Below are 17,471 nucleotides of genomic sequence, written 5' to 3'. Positions count from 1 at the left end.
CCCAAAACACTTAGTCACATGGACACACAACACACAGACATACACACAGCATATCAACTGCATGAATAGATACTGTATTTGCCAGGTCAATTAAAACTGTATTTACAAAGTCCATTAAAAAGCACTCACTCATCATATTGTCATCCACATGCTCAATTATTTGCATTCAGTAAACTCTGTTTTTGCCACTCATCCCCTTAAATAGATCTGCACACAAATTCTGATGGCCCATGCATGTGGTGAGAGTGAATCTCTACTGTAGTTATGCTTTGGTAGCATTGATAAATAGGTGCCAGGGAATTTTACTTCCTGCAATTACGTTCCCACCTGTGACCTTAAGAGTTCACGTCTGGAATCAATTATGGCACTTTTCCCACAATAGTCCAAAACGTCAGCGTTTTGTAACCTATAGCATTATGGCACTGGTAGACACTGTTCAGTACTGCTACGACCACTATTGTTACTACTATGGCCTTACTTCCATACATAAACTACCACAGTACACGGCTACACCACTACACATTCGCTCGGACACAGTCTCATGATAGCATATTTTATGGACAAGTATATATTTGTTTACTCAAAGTGAGATGAGGATAAATATTCATGATATCAGGTTGGATCATCGTCAGGCCTTTCTGTCCGTGATGAGGTTGAGAAGTATGCATGGCATGTGCCCACGCAGGGTCGATATTATAATGACATATGGATCATCGTCAGGCCTTTTTGTCCGTAATGAGGTTGAGAAGTATGCATGGCATGTGCCCACGCAGGGTCGATATTATAATGACATATGGCAGAGCAAGATGTTGACCATCACATACGATTAACGATTTAGAGGCATTTTTCCATTGGTGAGGTACAGCCTGATCCTGACCTTTTCAGAGAAGCTTTTTATTGACTTACTGTAGACTGTACAGTGAAATCAGCTGTTTAGACAGACTATCTCTAGTGTGAATGTCAGTCCTTCTGAAATGCCTATCTTGATTGCTCTCTTGCATACCTGTATATCTGCCTTTACAACAGCTACAAGTTATGTTGACTGAACTATTAACTATTAAGGTAGTTGTCACAAAGAATACTAACTTCATATACTGAAAAAAGGAAAAAGAAAAAGCTATGTTTTTTATAATACCTGTTCACTAAATGTGTACGCCATTGTGACGTTGGAAAATATACAGGCTGTTTTTATTATTTAATAATCATTTAAAAAAAAGATATTTCAGCCATAGATAACATATTTAGGGCTAAAGACCAGCGTCAGACGCCGCAGTGCAGCAGAGTGCTGAGAGCTGAGACCAGCCTAAGCCTGGCACTTTGACAATACCTTTTGGATGCAATTATCTGCTGAGAGGCCGTGTGTGGATTCGTTTTGAGCATGGCGGGACCCCATCCCACCTCAGAACGCTTCGTCAAGAGCCCACAGACAGCTTGGAGATGCGCCCCATGCCACAGGCCTTCCATCCCATTCCAGGCCTCACTCCATAATGGGCCCAGAGGCCTGTGGGTGGCAGCCTCCTCCACGGAGGGAGTAGAGAGAGGAGCGGAGTGAGTCCCCCTGCCTGGGCCTACTTGGTGTCTCAGTCCCAAAGCCAAGCCTCAGCTCAGGGAGATTGCTTCTCAAAAATACTATCACGTTTTCTTTGCTTTCCCCCGAAATGTAGTCCTTATATGCACCCTGCATAGCGTACTGCATAGCGTACTGCTCATATCAAGATAATGGAATATATTTCTGATGGATTATGGCAAAGGAAGAAGGCGATCTGTAAAGTAAAACAAAAGGGAGTCACTGAGGAACCAATTTCCTCATTGTGGCATAGAAACCTACAGGATGTATATTTATTTATTTATTTTATTTCACCTTTATTTACCCAGGTAGGCTAGTTGAGAACAAGTTCTCATTTGCAACTGCAGCCTGGCCAAGATAAAGCATAGCAGTGTGACACAGACAACAACACAGTTACACATGGAGTAAACAATAAACAAGCTAATAACACAAACAAGTCAATGACACAGTAGAGAAAAGAAAGTCTATATACAGTGTGTGCAAAAGGCATGAGGAGGTAGGCAATAAATAGGCCATAAAAGCGAATAATTACAATTTAGCAGATTAACACTGGAGTGATAAATGAGCAGATGATGATGTGCAAGTAGAGATATATAATGTACCAGACTTGCATGTGCTTCTTGATTTCCTTTCAATATTTTTTTTTACCCCATTTTCTCCCCAATTTCGTGGCATCCAATTGGTAGTTACAGTCTTGTCTCATCGCTGCAACTCCCGTACCGACTCGGGAGAGGCGAAGTTCGAGAGCCGTGCGTCCCCAGAAACACAACCTAGCTGAGCAGCACTGCTTCTTGACACAATTTCCGCTTAACCCGGATGCCAGCCGCACCAATGTGTCGGAGGAAACACTGTACACCTCGCCGTGTCAGCGTGCATTGCACCTTGCCCGTCACAGGAGTCGCTAGAGCGCAATGGGACAAGAACATCCCCGCTGGCCAATCTGGGCGACGCTGGGCCAATTGTGCGCCGCCCCATGGGTCTCCAGGTCGCGGCCAGCTGCGACAGAGCCTGGATCGAAAAACAGGATCTCTAGTGGTACAGCTAGCACTGAGAGGCATTGCCTTAGACCACTGTGCCACTCTGGAGGCCCCTGCTTCTTGATTTCCTGATACCCAGGATTCTCGAGACATCTCTACACTGAAACTCCATCCAGATTGATTTAGTAACTTTCCCTATTCAGATACATAGAGTCAATGGATGTTCTTCAGTTCACTGCCGGTGCTGAACGTGTGGTATGAAGTGAGCGGTTTAGTTGTGGCTGAACCTGGACCTTTGAATACACAAAGCTGGGTGCACAAATTATATACAGTGTTGCCAATACTGAAATAGGAGATGCCTTCAACAGGGGCCATTCAAGGGTAAAAATTTGCATTGCTGACAAATCTGGTGAACGTACGTAGAAATGATCCACCATCATCCAGTGGAAATGAGATCTCTTTTTGTGATGATCATTGATGTTGACTTGAAAAACCAATCTTGTTTCATGACTTTTCATGAATATATCCCATTGTTTCAAACTCTTATTTTCCCAGATAATTGAACCCTTCTCTCTCTGCAGGATTCTGACGTGCTCGCAGAAGAACCTCATGTCGACCCAAGGCATCAGCATTGTGTTTGGCCCGACACTCATGTGGCCTGAGCTGGACTGTGGGAACATGGCAGTCAATATGGTCTATCAGAACCAGATAGTGGAGTTCATCCTCATTGAGAGCCCAGAGATCTTCGGCCTGCAGAAGAAGTGATAGGGACATTTCATCTACAGCTATGGATAAAACAGACAAGAGGACTTACTGTGCCTAAAGCTTGGAGCGAGTTGCTAGTATTACTGTAATATATTATTAATAGGGAGGATGTACACCTTATGTTAAAGTGTTAGTCATTTAAAAAGGGGATATAATTTATATTTTATTATAAACTGGGTGGTTTGAGCCATGAATGCTGATTGGCTGACAGCCGTGGCATATCAGACTGTATACCACGGGTATGACAAAACATGTATTTTTACTGCTCTAATTATATTAGTAACCAGTTGATAATAGCAATAAGGTACCTCTAGTGTCTGTGGTATAGGGCCAGTTTCCAGGCACTCCGCGTTGCATAAGAACAGCCCTTAGCCTTGGTATATTGGCCATAGACCACACCCCCTCGAGCCTTATTGCTTAACTATATCGCTATTATTTCTGTCAGTTTGAACCCAGTAACTAAACTGTATTTGGTGAATTTTGCATTAGTAAATCCATAATAGTAAAGGACTGTATTTTGTGCTCTGATTTGTCCATTGCCTTTTACTGCACAGTTATCATGAAAGAAGTACGCACACAATAAGTGATGCTAAGTTGTTTGTGCATACGTGTGCCTGTGTGATGCATTGTTTTTATTCAAGTCTTTGAATGAGCATCATCCTAAATACCAACTCCAAACTGCAGCCGTCTGTGAGTATCTGTTTTAAAAAAATATTCTATGCAAATTGAGCCTGTCTCAGACACATTTGGAAATTAAAAAGAAGCCTGTCAATACGAGCACTGAGTTTGGTTTTATCAGATACGTTGTATGAAACCACAAGCACATTGGAAAAAATCTCCCTTTCTCCTCCAATTTCAAGATTCAGTTTTAGGGGTTAAACACACACGAACACACAAATGATGAGATAATTACTTTAAATTATTTTCTATGACGAACGACCACTCATCAAAACATAACTAATGGAGCTGTTCCTGACATAAAGCAGTCAATCACAGTGTAAATGAATGGGTGGGACAGCAGAGGGGAGGGGAGCAGACACAGCATTTGTAATTTAATGGTGATCACAGGACCCATGGCATATGTCTGTCAGCTCCTTTTATCTGGCCCTGCTTCTCAAAGCACAGCTGCAATTAAAACAAGCACCCAAATCTAGACTTGTCTAATGCCATTTAAGTGTCCCTTTTAAAGTTCACATGTCCCCATACTGTACACGGTGAGACCCTTATTATATGTGCTTGAAACTCTCTCTTAAATATTTGTGCAGCGCAGGTTACTGGGACCTGCAAGAATAAATTATAAGATAATCACATCAGATTTGTATTGTGTGAATATCAAAACCATCACACATATCGTTGCCCACAAGTACAGTAGTTCTCCTGATGTTTGGCACAACTTTCTAATTTCTTATTTCAAATTCAAAGAGAAGAATTCATTGCTGGATCTTTGATGAGAGTCATGATAAGGCTTTAATCTCAAATAAGACTTTGTTCACGCTTTTAATCAGTAGGCTTGTTTTGATTGGTCCAGACTGATCCAAAGCTGGTCAGCAACACCACTTCTTCATTGGTCTGGGCCAGAGGGAGGGTGGGCGAATCAGCACCCTCTGCTGGTCACTAAAGTAAAAGGCAGTGTCACCCACACACAGGTGTTCCCCATCTCTCTATCAGAGCACAGCTGCTTCACCCCTAAGTATACGCCTAGAGGCCACATGAAACATACTCCCTGTCTGCTCACAGTATGTGTTCTCCAGGAGCAAAGCTTTGTTGCTCTGAGAGCTATTTTTGACTTTAAAGACCGAACAGGAGATGCATTGTGAGACAAGCAGGTAGGTCTACCGACAATGCGGATTTGCAACCAAAGGAAAATTGTTTTTTGGGTTGTCTTACTGTAGTTGTGGATCTTTCAGCCTGTCTAAATATCAGTATGATGACAACTCAGTAACTACACCAACAACAAAACTGCAGATGTCCAGGTGTCCTAAATCAACTGTCATTATACCAGAGAACGTCAGCTGTCCAGGTATCCTAAATCAACTGTCATTATACCAGAGAACGGCAGATGTCCAGGTATCCTAAATCAAATTATTGTACCAGAGAACGTCAGCTGTCTAGGTGTCCTAAATCAACTGTCATTATACCAGGGAATTGCAGATGTCCAGGTGTCCTAAATCAACTGTCATTATACCAGAGAACATCAGCTGTCCAGGGGTCCTAAATCAACTGTCATTATACCAGAGAACGGCAGATGTCCAGGTATCCTAAATCAAATTATTGTACCAGAGAACGTCAGCTGTCTAGGTGTCCTAAATCAACTGTCATTATACCGGAGAACATCAGCTGTCCAGGGGTCCTAAAACAATTGTCATTATACCAGGGAATGGCAGCGGTCCTAAATAAACTGTCATTATACCAGAGAACGGCAGCTGTTCAGGGGTCCTACATCAACTGTCATTATACCAGGGAATGGCAGCTGTACAGGTGTACTAAACCAACTGTCAGAGGGACTATTTGTCAAAGGAAAAGGATACACAGGCACCCTCCAGCACTTCTTACAGCATCAATACCACTATCTATACCAGTGTAACGGATGTGAAATGGCTAGCTAGTTAGCGGTGGTGCGACTATACCACTATTTATACCAGCATCTATGCCAGCATCTTTAAAAGCATATGTACCAGCATATATACCAGCATCCATACCACTATCTATACATATATGTATGATAGCATCTATAAAACTACAATTGAAGTCGGAGGTTTACATACACTTAGGTTGGAGTCATTAAAACTTGTTTTTCAATCACTCCACAAATTTCTTGTTAACAAACTATAGTTTTGACAAGTCGGTTAGGACATAAGTAATTTTTCCAACAATTGTTTACAGACAGATTGGTTCACTTATAATTCACTGTATCACAATTCCAGTGGGTCAGAAGTTTACATACACTAAGTTGACTGTGCCTTTAAACAGCTTGGAAAAATCCATAAAATGATGTCACGGCTTTCGAAGCTTCTGATAGGCAAATTGACATAATTTGAGTCAGTTGGGGGTGTACCTGTGGCTGTATTTCAAGCCTACCTTCAAACTGCCACAACTTTGGAAGTATGCTTGGGGTCATTGTCCATTTGGAAGACCCATTTGCAACCAAGCTTTAACTTCCTGACTGATGTCTTGAGATGTGCTTCAATATATCCACATAATTATCATATCTCATGATGCCATCTATTTTGTGAAGTGCACCAGTCCCTCCTGCAGCAAAGCACCCCCACAACATGATGCTTCCACCCCTGTGCTTCACGGTTGGGATGGTGTTCTTCGGCTTGCAATCATCCCCCTTTTTTCTCCAAACATAACGATGATCATTATTGCCAAACAGTTCTATTTTTGTTTCATCAGACCAGAGGACATTTCTCCACAAAGTATGATCTTTGTCCCCATGTGCAGTTGCAAACCCTAGTCTGGCTTTTTTATGGCGGTTTTGGAGCAGTGGCTTCTTCTATGCTGAGCAGCCTTTCAGGTTGTGTTGACATAGGACTCGTTTTATTGTGGATATGGATACTTTTGTACCTGTTTCCTCCAGCATCGTCACAAGGTCCTTTGCTGTTGTTCTGGGATTGATTTGCACTTTTCACACCAAAGTACGTTCATCTCTAGGAGACAGAACGTGTCTCCTTTCTGAGCAGTGTGACTTCTGCTTGGTCCCATGGTGTTTATACTTGTGTACTATTGTTTGTACAGATGAACGGGGTACCTTCAGGCATTTGTAAATTGCTCCCAAGGATGAACCAGACTTGTGGAGGTCTACAATTTATTTTCTGAGGTCTTGGCTGATAGTTTTTTTATTTCCCCATGATGTCAAGCAAAGAGGCACTGAGTTTGAAGGTAGGCTTGAAATACATCCACAGGTACACCTCCAATTGACTCAAATGATGTCAATTTGCCTATCAGAAGCTTCGAAAGCCATGATGTCAGTCTCTGGAATTTCCAAGCTGTTTAAAGGCACAGTCAACTTAGTGTATGTAAACTTCTGACCCACTGGAATTGTGATAAGGTGAATTATAAGTGAAATAATATGCCTGTAAACAATTGTTGGAAAAATTACTTGTGTCATGCACGAAGTAGATGTCCTAACCGACTTGCCAAAACTATAGTTTGCTAACAAGAAATTTGTGGACTAGTTGAAAACAAGTTTTAATGACACCAACCTAATTTATGTAAACTTCTGACTTCCACTGTACCCCAAGAGACTTGCAGCTGTAATTGCTGAAAAAGGTGCCTCTACAAAGTATTGACTTTGTTTTCCAAGATGGCGTAGCAGTCAGACGTCTTTGTCCTGTCGTGTCCCTTGTATATATCGTTTTACATCTTTTTCGTCGCATATCCTTTAAAATATTTTGCTAAACCTCAATATCTAAATACTCTCCTGCAACCCGCCTCACCCAAAGTGGCGTGGATCTGCTTTTTTTTCTAAAGTATTTATATTCACTTCGGATCCGGAATCCCTCAAATCAAATCAAATCAAATCAAATTTTATTTATCACATACACATGGTTAGCAGATGTTAATGCGAGTGTAGCGAAATGCTTGTGCTTCTAGTTCCGACAATGCAGTAATAACCAACAAGTAATCTAACTAACAATTCCAAAACTACTGTCTTATACACATTATAAGGGGATAAAGAATATGTACATAAGGATACATGAATGAGTGATGGTACAGAGCAGCATAGGCAAGATACAGTAGATGGTATCGAGTACAGTATATACATATGAGATGAGTATGTAAACAAAGTGGCATAGTTAAAGTGGCTAGTGATACATGTATTACATAAGGATGCAGTCAATGATATAGAGTACAGTATATACGTATGCATATGAGATGAATAATATAGGGTAAGTAACATTATATAAGGTAGCATTGTTTAAAGTGGCTAGTGATATATTTACATCATTTCCCATCAGTTCCCATTATAAAAGTGGCTGGAGTTGAGTCAGTGTCAGTGTCAGTGTGTTGGCAGCAGCCACTCAATGTTAGTGGTGGCTGTTTAACAGTCTGATGGCCTTGAGATAGAAGCTGTTTTTCAGTCTCTCGGTCCCGGCTTTGATGCACCTGTACTGATCTCGCCTTCTGGATGATAGCGGGGTGAACAGGCAGTGGCTCGGGTGGTTGATGTCCTTGATGATCTTTATGGCCTTCCTGTGACATCGGGTGGTGTAGGTGTCCTGGAGGGCAGGTAGTTTGCCCCCGGTGATGCGTTGTGCAGACCTCACTACCCTCTGGAGAGCCTTACGGTTGTGGGCGGAGCAGTTGCCGTACCAGGCGGTGATAGAGCCCGCCAGGATGCTCTCGATTGTGCATCTGTAGAAGTTTGCCAGCTAACTACCAGCTATCAGTCAGCAAACCATTGCCAGCGGGCATCAGCTAACCTTCAGCTTGGAAAGCTCTCGTCAGTTCGAACAACGTGACTCTAACCAGAGCATAACAGACCTGTTATTTTTATCCTCGGATTCCTACAGCAAACTGAACATTTTCATATGGATCTTCACAACCAGCTAACCGCAATCCCGAATGACTACTCCTGGCTAGCGTTTCCATCCCAGAGCAAGCACCAATTAGCTTGAAGCTAGCCCGGCCAGGGTTCCTGTGCTACCACCGAAGTATACTCCTGGGCTACAATATCCGGTCCACTTCTACAGGCGGTACGGGGCATGGAACCCGGCAGGTCCCTTACGACTGGAATACCGACATAATCTGCCCAAGGACTCCTACAGGCCCCTCAGGCGCGACGCCCGCTGAAGGCCCATTATGCTAACCAGCTAGGCCTGCTAGCTATCTAGAGCTACTTGGAACCCTACTAATTCCACGACTGGTCTATCGACGTCACCGCAGGGAAGAGGCAGAAACAGACTTACCCCCATCGTGACGTCCCCAAAAGGCTACCTTTCTAGCCCCTGCTATCTGCTTGCTTGCTAACCCGGTCTGCTAGCTGCTAGCTTGCCAGGCCTGATCTGCTAACTGCTAGCTTGCCGGGCCCGGTCTGCTAACTGCTAGCTTGCCTGCACGGTCTGGTAACTGCTAGCCCTTGCTAACTGCTTGCTTGCTAACTCGGTCTGCTAACTGCTAGCCCCTGCTAACTGCTTGCTAACCCGGCCTGCTAACTACTAGCTTGCCCCGGTCTCCTAGCTGCTAGCTTGTTTAGCCCCGGCCTACTAACTGTTAGCTTGTTAGCCTGCTAACGGTCTGAATCGCCGTGTCCCCAGCCAGCCCAACCACTCACTGGACCCATATGTTCACTTGACTATGCATGCCTCTCTCTAATATCAATATGCCTTGTCCATTACTGTCCTGGTTAGTGATTACTGTCTTATTTCACTGTAGAGCCTCTAGCCCTGCTCAATATGCCTTAACCAACCATGTTGTTCCACCTCCTACATATGCGATGACATCACCTGGTTTAAACATCTCTAGAGACTATATCTCTCTCTTCATTACTCAATGCCTAGGTTTACCTCCGATGTACTCAAATCTTACTTTACCTTCTGTACACTATGTCTTGTATCTATGCTATCGTGCCCAGAAACCTGCTCCTTTTACTCTCTGTTCTGAACGTGCTAGACGACTAGTTCGTATAGTCTTTAGCCGTACCCTTATCCTACTTCTCCTCTGTTCCTCTGGTGATGTGGAGGTTAATCCAGGTCCTGCAGTGCCTAGCTCCATTCCCACCCCTCAGGTGCTCTCATTTGTTGACTTCTGTAAACGTAAAAGCCTTTGTTAACATTAGAAGCCTACTCCCTAAGTTTGTTTTACTCACTGCTGTAGCACACTCTGCCAACCCAGATGTCTTAGCCCTGTCTGAATCCTGGCTTAGGAAAACCACCAAAAACCCTGAACTCTCAATTGCTAACTATAACATTTTCCGCCAAGATAGAACTGCCAAAGGGGGCGGTGTTGCAATCTACTGCAAAGATAGTAATACAGAACTCTGCAGGCTATCTAAGTCTGTACCCAAACAATTTGAGCTTCTACTTCTAAAAATTCACCTTTCCAGAAACATGTCTCTCACTGTTGCCGCTTGCTATAGACCTCCCTCTGCCCCCAGCTGTGCCCTCGATACCTTACGTGAATTGTTTGCCCCCCATCTATCTTCTGAGCTTGTGCTACTAGGTGACCTAAACTGGGACATGCTTAACACCCCGCCAATCCTACAAACTAAGCTTGATGTCCTCAATCTCACACAAATGATCAATGAACCTACCAGGTACAACCCCAAATCAGTAAACACGGGCACCCTCATCCTAACTAATTCACCCTCCAAATACACCTATGCTGTTTTCAATCAAGATCTCAGCGATCACTGCCTCATTGCCTGCATCCGTAATGGGTCTGCGACCAAACGACCACCCCTCATCACTGTCAAACGCTCCCTGAAACACTTCTGCGAGCAGGCCTTTCTAATCGACCTGGCCGGGGTATCCTAGAATGACATTGACCTCATCCCGTCAGTAGATGATGCCTGGCTATTCTTTAAAAGTGCCTCCCTCACCATCTTAAATAAGCATGCCCCTCTCAAAAAAATGTAGAACTAGAAATAGATATAGTCCTTGGTTCACTCCAGATCTGTCTGGCCTTGACCAGCACAAAAACATTATGTGGCATTCTGCATTAGCATCGAATAGTCACCGTGATATGCATCTTTTCAGGGAAGTTAGGAACAAATATACACAGGCAGTTAGAAAAGCTAAGAAAAGGTTTTTCAAACAGAAAATTGCATCCTGTAGTACTAACTCAAAAAAGATCTGGGACACTGTAAAGTCCATGGAGAATAAGAATCACCTCCTCCCAGCTGCCCACTGCTCTGAGGCTAGGAAACACTGTCACCACCGATAAATCCACTATAATTGAGAATTTCAATAAGCATTTCTGTACGGCTGGCCATGCTTTCCACATGGCTACCCCTACCCCGGTCAACTGCCCGGCACCCTCCACAGCAACCCGCCAAAGCCCCCACCATTTCTCCTTTACCCAAATCCAGATAGCTGATGTTCTGAAAGAGCTGCAAAATCTGGACCCCCACAAATCAGCCGGGCTAGAAAATCTGGACCCTCTCTTTCTAAAATTATCTGCCGAAATTGTTGCAACCCCTATTACTAACCTGTTCAACCTCTCTTTCATATAGTCTGAGATTCCCAAAGATTGGAAAGCTGCCGCGGTCATCCCCCTCTTCAAAGGGGGAGACACTCTAGACCAAAACTGCTACAGACCTATATCTATCCTACCCTGTCTTTCTAAGTTCTTCGATTGCCAAGTTAACAAACAGATTACTGACCATTTCGAATCCCACCATACCTTCTCCGCTATGCAATCTGGTTTCAGAGCTGGTCATGGGTGCACCTCAGCCACGCTCAAGGTTCTAAACAACATCATAACCGCCATCGATAAGAGAAATTACTGTGCATGCGTATTCATCGACCTGGCCAAGGCTTTCGACTCTGTCAATCATAACATTCTTATTGGCAGACTCGACAGCCTTGGTTTCTCAAATGATTGCCTCGCCTGGTTTACCAACTACTTCTCTGATAGAGTTCAGTGTGTCAAATCGGAGGGCCTGTTGTCCAGACCTCTGACAGTCTCTATGGATGTGCCACAGGGTTCATTTCTCGGGTCACCTCTCTTTTCTGTATACATCAACGATGTTGCTCTTGCTGCTGGTGATTCTCTGATCCACCTCTACGACACCATTCTGTATACTTCTAGCCCATTCTAAGCCCCTCCTTGGACATTGTTAACCTCCAGACGACAACTCTCCTTCCGTGGCCTCCAACTGCTCTTAAACGCAAGTAAAACTAAATGCATGCTATTCAATCGATCACTGCCAGCACCTGCTCGCCCGTCCAGCATCACTACTCTGGGCGGCTCTGACTTAGAATACGTGGACAACTACAAATACCTGGGTGTCTGGTTAGACTGTAAACTCTCCTTCCAGACTCACATTAAGCATCTCCAATCCAAAATTAAATCTAGAATCGGCTTCCAACTTCGCAGCAAAGCATCCTTCACTCATGCTGCCAAACATGCCCTCATAAAACTGACCATCCTACCGATACTCGACTTCGGTGATGACATCTATAAAATAGCCTCCAACACTCTACTCAACAAACTGGATGCAGTCTATCACAGTGCCATCTGTTTTGTCACCAAAGCCCCATACACTACCCACCATTGCGACCTGTACGCTCTCGTTGGTTGGCCCTCGCTTCATACTAGTCGCCAAACCCACTGGCTACAGGTTATCTACAAGTCTCTCTGCTAGGTAAATCCCCGCCTTATCTCAGCTCACTGCTCACCATAGCAGCACCCACTCGTAGCACGCGCTCCAGCAGGTATATCTCACTAGTCACCCCCAAAGACAATTCCTCCTTTGGTCGTCTTTCCTTACAGTTCTCTGCTGCCCATGACTGGAACAAATTGCAAAAATCTCTGAAGCTGGAGACTCACATCTCCCTCACTAGCTTTAAGCACCAGCTGTCAGAGCAGCTTACAGATCACTGCACCTGTACATAGCCCATCTGTAAACAGCCCATCTATCTACCTACCTCATCCCCATACGGGTATTTATTTATTTTGCTCCTTTGCACCCCACCTGCACATTCATCTTCTGCCGATCTACCATTCCAGTGTTTAATTGCTATGTTGTAATTACTTCGCCACCACGGCCTATTTATTTCCTTAACTTACCTCATTTGCACTCACTGTATATAGACTTTTTGTTTTCTTTTGTTCTACTGTATTATTGACTGTATGTTTTGTTTATTCCATGTTTAACTCTGTGTTGTTGTATGTGTCGAATTGCTATGCTTTATCTTGGCCAGGTCACAGTTGCAAATGAGAACTTGTTCTCAACTAGCCTACCTGGTTAAATAAAGGTGTTCTCAACTAGCCTACCTGGTTAAATAAAGGTGAAATAAATAAATATAAATAAATAGACTTTGGGGGGTGAATAGTAATGCAAGTTTTTTTGTCTTATTTCTTGTCTTTCACAATGAAAAATATTTTGCATCTTCAAAGTGGTAGGCATGTTGTGTAAATCAAATGATACAAATCCCCCAAAATACATTTTAATTCCAGGTTGGTAAAGTATATCGTGTATATCGATGGCATCCTGGTCTACTCGGCTGCCTTGGAGGATCACATCGCTCAAGTCCGAGTTGTCCTGGAACGCTTCCTGGCTAACCACCTGTTTGTCAAGGCTGAGAAGTGCCAGTCATCAGGAGGCCGTCTCCTTCCTAGGCTACCAAATCAGCATACAAGGAGTGAAGATGGATGTCAAGAAGGTAGATACGGTCAGGTCATGGCCAGTCCCAATCACCATAAAGGGGTTACAATGGTTTTGGGGTCACCTTTATGGGGTCATCAGGAACTTCAGCTCCATCGCTGCTCCTCTCACCTCTCTCCTCAAGGGTAGTCCCCGTAGGTTTGTGTGGAGTCCAGCAGCCGACGAGGCCCTCAGTCTACTTTAGGGACGTTTCACCTCCCCCCCATTGCTCAAACACCCAGATCCCACAATATCATTTGTTGTGGAGGTGGACGCTTCAGATGTGGGCGTGGGGGCAGTTCTGTCTCAAAGACAAGGTAATCCAGAGAGATTGTACCAGTGTGCATATTACTCTAAGAAACTGTCCCCTGCAGAGAGGAATGATGATGTCGGTGATCAAGAGCTCCTGGCTGTGAAGTTGGCTCCAAGGACCCATTCATCATCCTCACTGACCATCGGAATCTGGAGTACTTACGGACAGCGAAGAGGCTGAATCCGCGCCAAGCAAGGTGGGCACTTTTCTTGACAAGATTTGACTTCACGCTGACCTATCGCCCAGGTTAAAAAAACACCCAAGTCGATGCCCTGTCCTGTCTCCACAATTCTAGAGAGGGTCCTGTCCAGAATGCACCTATAATCCATTCCTCTTGAGTCATAGCCCCTGTGGTCTGGGACATACAGTGGGGAAAAAAAGTATTTAGTCAGCCACCAATTGTGCAAGTTCTCCCACTTAAAAAGATGAGAGAGGTCTGTAATTTTCATCATAGGTACACTTCAACTATGACAGACAAAATGAGGGGGAAAAAATCCAGAAAATCACATTGTAGGATTTTTTATGAATTTATTTGCAAATTATGGTGGAAAATAAGTATTTGGTCAATAACAAAAGTTAATCTCAATACTTTGTTATATACCCTTTGTTGGCAAAGACAGAAGTCTAACGTTTTCTGTAAGTCTTCACAAGGTTTTCACACACTGTTGCTGGTATTTTGGCCCATTCCTCCATGCAGATCTCCTCTAGAGCAGTGATGTTTTAGGGCTGTTGCTGGGCAACACGGACTTTCAACTCCCTCCAAAGATTTTATATGGGGTTGAGATCTGGAGACTGGCTAGGACCTTGAAATGCTTCTTACGAAGCCACTCCTTCGTTGCCCGGGCGGTGTGTTTGGGATCATTGTCATGCTGAAAGACCCAGCCACGTTTCATCTTCAATGCCCTTGTTGATGGAAGGAGGTTTTCACTAAAAATCTCACAATACATGGCCCCATTCATTCTTTCCTTTACACGGATCAGTCGTCCTGGTCCCTTTGCAGAAAAACAGCCCCAAAGCATGATGTTTCCACCCTCATGCTTCACAGTAGGTATGGTGTTCTTTGGATGCAACTCAGCATTCTTTGTCCTTCCAAACACGACGAGTTGAGTTTTTACCAAAAAGTTATATTTTGGTTTCATCTGACCATATGACATTCTCCCTATCTTCTTCTGGATCATCCAAATGCTCTCTAGCAAACTTCAGATGGGCCTGGACATGTACTGGCTTAAGCAGGGGGACACGTCTGGCACTGCGTCTGGCACGTCTGGCACTGCAGGATTTTCTGATGTAGTGTGTTACTGATGGTAGGCTTTGTTACTTTGGTCCCAGCTCTCTGCAGGTCATTCACTAGGTCCCTCCGTGTGGTTCTGGGATTTTTGCTCACTGTTCTTGTGATCATTTTGACCCCACGGGGTGAGATCTTGCATGGAGCCCCAGATCGAGGGAGATTATCAGTGGTCTTTTATGTCTTCCATTTCCTAATAATTGCACCCACAGTTGATTTCTTCAAACCAAGCTGCTTACCTATTGCAGATTCAGTCTTCCCAGCCTGGTGCAGGTCTACAATTTTGTTTCTGGTGTCCTTTGACAGCTCTTTGGTCTTGGCCATAGTGGAGTTTGGAGTGTGACTGTTTGAGGTTGTGGACAGGTGTCTTTTATACTGATAACAAGTGCAGACAGGTGCCATTAATACAGGTAACGAGTGGAGGACAGAGGAGCCTCTTAAAGAAGAAGTTACAGGTCTGTGAGAGCCAGAAATCTTGCTTGTTTGTGGGTGACCAAATACTTATTTTCCAAATAAATGGAAATTCATTAAAAATCCTACATTGTGATTTTCTTTTGTATTTCCCCACATTTTGTCTGTCATAGTTGAAGTGTACCTATGATGAAACGTACAGGCCTCTCTCATCTTTTTAAGTGGGAGAACTTGCACAATTGGTGGCTGACTAAATACTTTTTTGCCCCACTGTAGATGTGGATATCCGCCAGGCTCTGGAGAGGGAGCCCACACCCACTACCTGTCCTGAGTGCATCTACGTTCTCACGGGGATCGGCTGCTGACCTGGGAGCACACAGCTGTCGTCGTTGGACATCCAGGTATTTCTCACACTACCAAATCTATCTCTGAGAAGTATTGGTGGCCTACCTTGCCGCAGGCCGTTAGTCGCTACGTCAACTCCTGTTCCGTATGTTCGGAAACCAAATCCTCTCTTCACACTCCAGCAGGGAAACTCCTGCCCATGCCTCAGTGTCCCTGTTGTCATCTATCCATTGACTTTGCCACTGAACTCCCCTCCTCTGATGGTTTCTCCACCATTTTGGTGGTTGTGGATAGATTTTCTAAATCCTGTTGTTTCATCCCTCTCCCTGGTCTCCCTACTGCTCTCCAGGTCGCTGAGTCATTATGGCCTTCCGGAGGACATCATCTCCAACCGTGGGCCCAAATTCACATCACGGGCATGGAGAGCCTTTATGGAGAAGCTCATGGTCACGGTCAGCTTCACTTCCGGGTATAGGCCTCAGTCCAACAGGCAGGTGTAGAGGAGGAACCAGGAGCTGGGGAGGTTCCTGAGGAGTCACTGCCAGGACCGGCAGGGAGAATGTCATGTCTACTCCCGCTCCTCCCCTCCAGCGTTCGAGCTCGCCGGTTTACTAACCACCAGTCCTGGGAAGCATCATCCCGCGCACGTGCACTTCATCATTACGCACACCTGGACTCCATTTCCTCCCCTTTATCTGACACTCCCTTAGTTTCTTTCCCCAGGCAGTATTGTTTTCTGTTGTTCATATCTAGATGCTACTCCTATGTTGTATCATTACATGTTTCTTGTTATATTAATCTTACTACCTGCTTCTTGACTCCCAGAGTCTACATTACAGTAGATTAAAATCAAAACTGTAATCTGGCCACTCAGGAATTCACTGTAAATAACTCCAGTACAGATTTGGCTTTGTGTTTTAGGTTATTGCCCTGCTGAAAGGAGAATTCATCTCCCAGTATCTAGTGGTAAGCAGACAACTAGATTTTGCCTGTGCTTAGCTCCATTCCGTAATTTTTTTAAATCCTGAAATACTCCCCAGTACTTAACGATTACAAGCATACCCATAACATGATGCAGCCACCACTGTGCTTGAAAACATAGAGTGTGGTACTCAGTAATGGATTTGCCTCAAAAATAACACTTTGTCTTCAGGACAAAAAGTGAATTCCTTTGCCACATTTTTGCAGTATTAGTGCTTTGTTGCAAACAGGATGCATGTTTTGGAATATGTTTTATTATGTACAGGCTTCCTTCTTTTAACTCTGCAGTTACTCCACAATACTAACATAATTGACAATGTTGCTGTCAGTTTTCTCCTACCACAGCCATTAAACTCTGTAACTGTCTCACCGGTTACTAGGAGTGGTGGGTAGGAGTCAGGTGCAGAGAGCAGAGGATTCAGTGATTAGTAATATTTATGTGCAAGAATAGTGTTTAACATGATTTTTTTATGACTACCTCATCTCTCATCTCAAATAATGCGCGGGGTAAAAAA

General features: G+C 44.0%; 1 protein-coding gene and 1 long non-coding RNA gene across 5 annotated transcripts in view; both read left to right on the top strand.

Annotated features, from left to right (window-relative positions):
- LOC112225647 (rho GTPase-activating protein 15) overlaps positions 1-4,086 on the top strand; it is a 69,622-nt gene extending 65,536 nt beyond the window's left edge. For 3 of the 4 annotated variants that reach the window (XM_024389771.2, XM_024389770.2, XM_024389772.1), the window contains exon 13: positions 3,126-4,086. In XM_024389771.2, coding sequence (XP_024245539.1) covers positions 3,126-3,309 — 184 coding nt within the window. In that variant the 3' untranslated portion in view covers positions 3,310-4,086. The remainder of the gene's footprint in view (positions 1-3,125) is intronic. The other variant, XM_042306675.1, reaches the window with a different exon arrangement.
- Positions 4,087-4,973: 887 nt separating this feature from the next.
- LOC112224967 lies at positions 4,974-17,028 on the top strand. The gene is made up of 5 exons (XR_002949518.2): positions 4,974-5,135; positions 13,435-13,640; positions 13,996-14,130; positions 15,907-16,031; positions 16,325-17,028. It is a non-coding gene; the product is annotated as an uncharacterized LOC112224967 (long non-coding RNA).
- Positions 17,029-17,471: the final 443 nt, after the last annotated feature.

The sequence above is a fragment of the Oncorhynchus tshawytscha genome, linkage group LG26 (assembly GCF_018296145.1).
Source record: "Oncorhynchus tshawytscha isolate Ot180627B linkage group LG26, Otsh_v2.0, whole genome shotgun sequence".
NCBI classification, from domain to species: Eukaryota; Metazoa; Chordata; class Actinopteri; order Salmoniformes; family Salmonidae; genus Oncorhynchus; species Oncorhynchus tshawytscha.
This window is presented reverse-complemented; position numbering and strand designations above follow the sequence as displayed.